This window comes from Nicotiana tomentosiformis, chromosome 11, assembly GCF_000390325.3.
Source record: "Nicotiana tomentosiformis chromosome 11, ASM39032v3, whole genome shotgun sequence".
NCBI classification, from domain to species: Eukaryota; Viridiplantae; Streptophyta; class Magnoliopsida; order Solanales; family Solanaceae; genus Nicotiana; species Nicotiana tomentosiformis.
In genome coordinates, this window is record NC_090822.1 from 91105738 (window position 1) to 91111283 (window position 5546).

A 5546-nucleotide genomic window follows, 5' to 3' on the forward strand; every position below is an offset into this window, starting at 1 on the left:
CACCTAGCTTCGCTCCGGATTCGAGTCAACTCGTGCATATCTTGACTAATTTCACGGATTACCTATTTACGCTTAATTCTGCAAACAATTTCACATATTTATATTTATATAAAAAAAACTACTACTTTTATTAAACCAACAATAATAATACATTCTTTCTGTCCATTCTCATAGGTACTTCTTTCTTGCATTCATTCTTTTTCTGAATTTAGGGATGGAGTTATATGGTTTGTAAAGGGTTCAACTGAATCCCCTTGTGGAAGTATCATGCTGGGAAAAGATGTAGCAACTTTTTTTATAACTATGACTCTCTATATATATATATATATGCACGTATATATTGCTGAATTTTCGTTGCAGAAGAGAAACTTCTAATGTAATGACAAATATCATTCGAGTATGCTTTAGATTGTAAGTTTGAATCTCAAGTTGCATTTTCGCATTGGATCCACTTGTTAGATTTCCTAATCTTGTCACTGCTTGAATGACTACATATGCAACTTCCTCTATTTCAAACGATGTTCTCTCCTTTGTTTAGCATAACCATGAGAGTAGAAATCACCAATTACAATAAAAAGCAAATACTGAAGATATTTTAGATATAGACAATTTACATCATTACTTTCTTAGAATATTTCTTGATGATGGAAACTAATAAAATCAAGTGGGTGCGAAAAATTAGTTGAACTTCCCTAACTTGAGTAAATTAAATTTTTACATGTCCAGTTGAGTGTTGACCTGCAATATTTTTCATGATAGTGAATATATTGTGTGAATTTTGGTAATTCATTGGTTAGCCTATAATCTACAAGCATAAGTATCAAGTATATCTGCTTACTAAAATTGATTAAATGAGTAATTTGTATTTTGTACATAACTCAAAAACCAACAAGATGGTATGGAAACAATAACTCAAAAAGTTGATAGATATGAATACAGTCAATGCACTAAAGTTTGAAGTACAAGTAATCAATGCCAAGGGTACATGGTGAGCTCCAGCTGTTAGGTGTGACATAAGGTGACTTCATCCTTACGAAGCACGAAACTCTTTTTACCACTTTTCAGTTTTGTGTGGCCTAATTTTTAATTTCATTTAACATTAACAAAACTTTCTTACCTTTCTGGTCCAAAATTTACCCAATTCATGCTTTTGAAATCCTACCACCGTCCAGTAATTTCTGCCCACAAATTCTACTTCTTCTTCTTTTTTTTCACTTTCAGTCTCTGCAATATGAAAATGATTTCAACTTTCTCCAAAACAATGGAATAAAACGACGACATAGTCATATAGTATGAGGAAAATTAGGAATTAATTTTTTTTTTTTAAGAAAAATAATTAAATATTACTCTTCTTTTTCCCCAAAATGAATTATAGTACACAAAATAAAAAATCAATATCATACATAAAATATTGTATTAGGAGTAATTAATTAGTAATATTTAAACTTAAAAGAAAACTTATGTCCAATGAGTTACACGTGTACGATAATCACTGTCAAAAAGTTCGAGGTCTTTCCAATTAAAATCAGACTTCGAATTATTGAGTTTTGCACATTCGGAGAGAGAGATATCACAAGACATATAACTTTGTTATCAATGATACTGAATTCAAAATGATAAATTTCTTATGACGTCATATTACCATTTGAGTTAAAAATATAATCCAGAATAATGTACATTTCAATTTAGCAGTTGAATCTTATGGATCGACACCTAAATTAAAAGTATCTTTCTTTTAGGCAACTAAATTGAAGTATAAGCCCCAAAGTAATGGAAAAAGGAAGGAAACATGATTATATGTCTAAATATTAACCTCCCCCCTCCCCCTCCCCCCACCCCCACCCCAAAAAAAAAGAAGTGAAAATTGATAGGGACGAAGAAGCTTAGTAGTGGTTTTAACATGTAGGATAACCATAAAACAAATGGCACAAGGAACTAATCTCAATTCAGCTGTGAATTCCTTATTGTCTATACGTAACTTAATCTTTTCAAGGAGAAACGAAGACATGCACTTAAGGGTAAATTCTAAACACGCAGAATTGTTTGGTTATTAAATAATTTTGGTATAAAATTTGATATTGTTTTATTAATTCAGTGTTTAGTTATGCTTTAAATTTTACTAATTAGTTAATCAAAGTATAATTTAATACAGCAATTGGTATATTATTTATACCTAATATAACATGGGATAACAATAATGTTAAGTAATATATGGATTAAACACTAAAAGTCAAAATTATCTTTTGTTTGTTCTTGAAACCCATCTTCAGCATTCAATATATCCAATTTTTTAATATAAAAGCTAATTGCCTTAGAAAAAATAATCTCTACGTTACAATCCTTATATTACTAATTCATGCTCTACTAATTTTTGTATAAAAGTTAATACAATTTTATAACTTGTTCTAAATCAAACAACCTGTTAGTGTTCGAATCAGACTGACAAATAAAATGTATTATTGCTTTAAAATGTGATTCTTCAATTAAATTATTAAATTTTGTACAAACACCAAGCTGAGATATATAGGGGCACAACTCCTATAGTCCTATGTATCTCACGGGTTGTAATTGTTTTCTATATATATATATATATATATATATATATATATATATAGAAACTTTCTTAATTATTAAATATTTAACTTTAAATTCAATTATTATATATATTAATATAAGATCGCTACAAAATCATAAATTTTAAATTGTGAATCCATTTAGATAAAATGTGCACCTAAATAGATAGTGTACTTATTTGAAAAGAGAAGCGTCAAAGCAAAGGAGATTGAGTCTAATTTACGCAAAATGGCTCGTCCATATTCTATTCCCTTATCTTTCTAAATAAATTCTAACATCCCCTCTCCTTTCTTCAACATCCCCATTACTATAAAGAAACCACGTTTTCCCCCTTAACATACCACACCACCGTACCTACTTTTCTTCTTCTTTCTGTTTATTCTTCTTGTTCTTGTCTCTCTTCTCTTTTTTTTTTTTTTTTGTCTATTAACTCATTCCACAAGTTGCAAATGGCAGACTTTGAATAATATTAAGTACTTATATATTGTTTTCTTTTTAAGTTAAAACAACTTCTTCTTCTTCTTCTTCTTCTTCTTCTTCTTCTTCTTCTTTGTGGATGGAGAAGCTTAGTTTTGTGAAAAATGGTGTACTGAGATTGCCTCCTGGATTTAGGTTTCGTCCAACTGATGAAGAGCTTGTAGTTCAGTATTTAAAGCGTAAGGTCTTGTCTTTCCCCTTGCCAGCCTCCATTATCCCTGAGGTGGAAATTCACAAGTCTGATCCTTGGGATTTGCCAGGTGAGTTCATACCCAAAATTACAATTAGCTCAATACCAAATAAATGTTTTTATGTCCCAAAGCATTGGAGTAAAACTGTTTTCTTTTTCAAATTAATGGCATAATTAATCTAAAGTAGTGTCAAGTATATCCGCTTAAGGAATAAAATGTTCCCTATTGGCCCAAAACTGTTTTTTTAAAAGAAAAATTATTGAAGTTATGATTTTGAGAAGAGGTGGCTAATTGGCAGGTTATCTCAAATTGGGACATGTCAAACGAGTCAAAACAATAAAATTATCATGACCCAACTTGTCCAAAGTATATTTGGATCAAAAAATGATTAAAGCATCATAACTCACCCACCGAATTGAAAATAAATTGTGAAAGGAAGTAGTACACTAGGGGAAAAAAAGAAAGTAAATTCAAAGCAAAAGAAACTTGATCATCTAGGATAAGGAAGGTAGAGGGCAATTTCTTTACAGATAGTGAAAAGAGTTGTTTGTTCTGTTCAATAGCTGATAAGGGGAACTGATCGAATTTGTATTTTGAACTTGAGTTCAGGTGATTCAGAGCAGGAAAGGTACTTCTTTAGCACAAGGGAGGTGAAGTATCCAAATGGGAACAGGTCAAATAGAGCAACAAACTCAGGTTATTGGAAGGCAACTGGAATTGACAAGCAAATAGTGAGTTGCAAGGGCCAACAATTGGTAGGATTGAAGAAAACTCTTGTCTTCTATAGAGGAAAATCTCCACATGGTTGCAGAACTAATTGGATTATGCACGAATATCGTCTTGCTAATCTTGAAACCACTTCCATCCAAGCCAAGAACAACCTTACGCAGGTGAATTTTAGTTGAAAGTTTTGATTATTTTAGGCTCCCCTACTTTTCCTTTCCAAATCTTGAAAGTGGTTATTTGTGCACCTTTTCTTTTACTCCCTCTTTTTACCTTTTACTACCTCCAAACGTTTTTTTTTATAAAAAATAATCTTAAATAATTACATTTGCCTTTTAAATTTAATTGAGCTAGTTTGACCCAACACATAATTTAAGAAAAAAAAATTAAAACTTGTGGTTTTAAAATTTTAAAATTTGTGTGGTTATAAATGTTTTTTGAAAAAATAGTTAAAATAAATAGTTTAAAGTTTGAATTATTTTTAATTATAAAAACATGTCATTCTTTTTGGAAGGGATTAAGAAAGAAAAGTATGTAATCTAAATTGAAAGGGAATATTATCTTTCTATATTTAAAAATTCTTCACTTATTCTTATGTTATTATGATCATCGTTTTCTTGTGCTGTGTTTGCTTGTTTACCGATAATTCTTTTTTTTTTCTTAAACTATGTGCGTAGATAAATACTATCATATACTCTGTGTCCCATTACTTTCTTGTTAATTTACCCCAAGAAAATGACATTTTTTGTTTTTATATTTTGAAATAAATTTTTTATTCCACTCTTTTAATAACATAAAAATCATTTTTTCTTGGAATCAAACACAGACAGATATTAACTTGGTGAGTGTGCTGCAGGAAAAGTGGGTTCTCTGCCGCATATTCTTAAAGAGAAGAGATAGTAAAAATGAGGAGGAGAACATAACACATGAGGTTTTTAATAACAGAAACACAAGAGCAAATTCAGGGAATAAGAAGAAGCCAATGTTTTACGATTTTATGGCGAGAGAGAGGGAGGATTTGAATGGATCAGTTGCAGCTTCAACATCATTTTCTGGTTCCAGTGGCATCACTCATGAGCTCACTACTAATGAATCTGATGATCACGAAGAAAGTAGCAGTTTTACTACTTTTAGAAAACAATGGCCTTAGAATCTTTTTCTTTTTCTTATTTTTACCTTAATTTCAAGTGCTAAATTAGATTGCATTCCATTGGAATAAGCATCTAGATTTCGACTTTCTTCATCTCATCACTATATCGGAGCAAATTAAAAGAGACCCGATAAAAATTACTTCAATTAATATGAATAAATATAAATATACAACACATGCCGATTCAAAACATTTAGTTATTAGATGCGCCCATTTCTGTAGCAGTTTTGGAACTTAATATTTTCAGAAAACATTTTAACTAGTAGTACTATATAAGACAAGCGAATAATGGTTGTGACTGCATCTGCGAGAAACTAAAATGGGCATTTGGCATTGGAATACCGAATGTCTGTAAATTATATTTTCAATTTCAAGTGTCAGCAAAGAATGTATGTATGTACTCAATTCAAAATCCGACAACTGTGAACGAC

General features: G+C 30.5%; 1 protein-coding gene across 1 annotated transcript; it reads left to right on the forward strand.

The window, feature by feature from the left end:
• The first annotated feature begins 2999 nt into the window (after window positions 1-2999).
• On the forward strand, window positions 3000-5208 carry LOC104087501 (NAC domain-containing protein 83-like). The gene is made up of 3 exons (XM_070188269.1): window positions 3000-3311; window positions 3852-4132; window positions 4822-5208. Exons 1-3 carry the CDS (start codon window positions 3131-3133, stop codon window positions 5113-5115), a joined length of 756 nt encoding a protein of 251 aa, XP_070044370.1. The 5' UTR covers window positions 3000-3130; the 3' UTR covers window positions 5116-5208.
• Window positions 5209-5546: the final 338 nt, after the last annotated feature.

Bases quoted from the DNA above. Each gene is read 5' to 3' on its own strand.
- LOC104087501 (XM_070188269.1), top strand. From the start codon at position 3,131: ATGGAGAAGCTTAGTTTTGTGAAAAATGGTGTACTGAGATTGCCTCCT. The intron at 3,312-3,851 runs GTGAGTTCATAC...ACTTGAGTTCAG, and splicing joins TGATCCTTGGGATTTGCCAG to GTGATTCAGAGCAGGAAAGG. The intron at 4,133-4,821 runs GTGAATTTTAGT...AGTGTGCTGCAG, and splicing joins CCAAGAACAACCTTACGCAG to GAAAAGTGGGTTCTCTGCCG.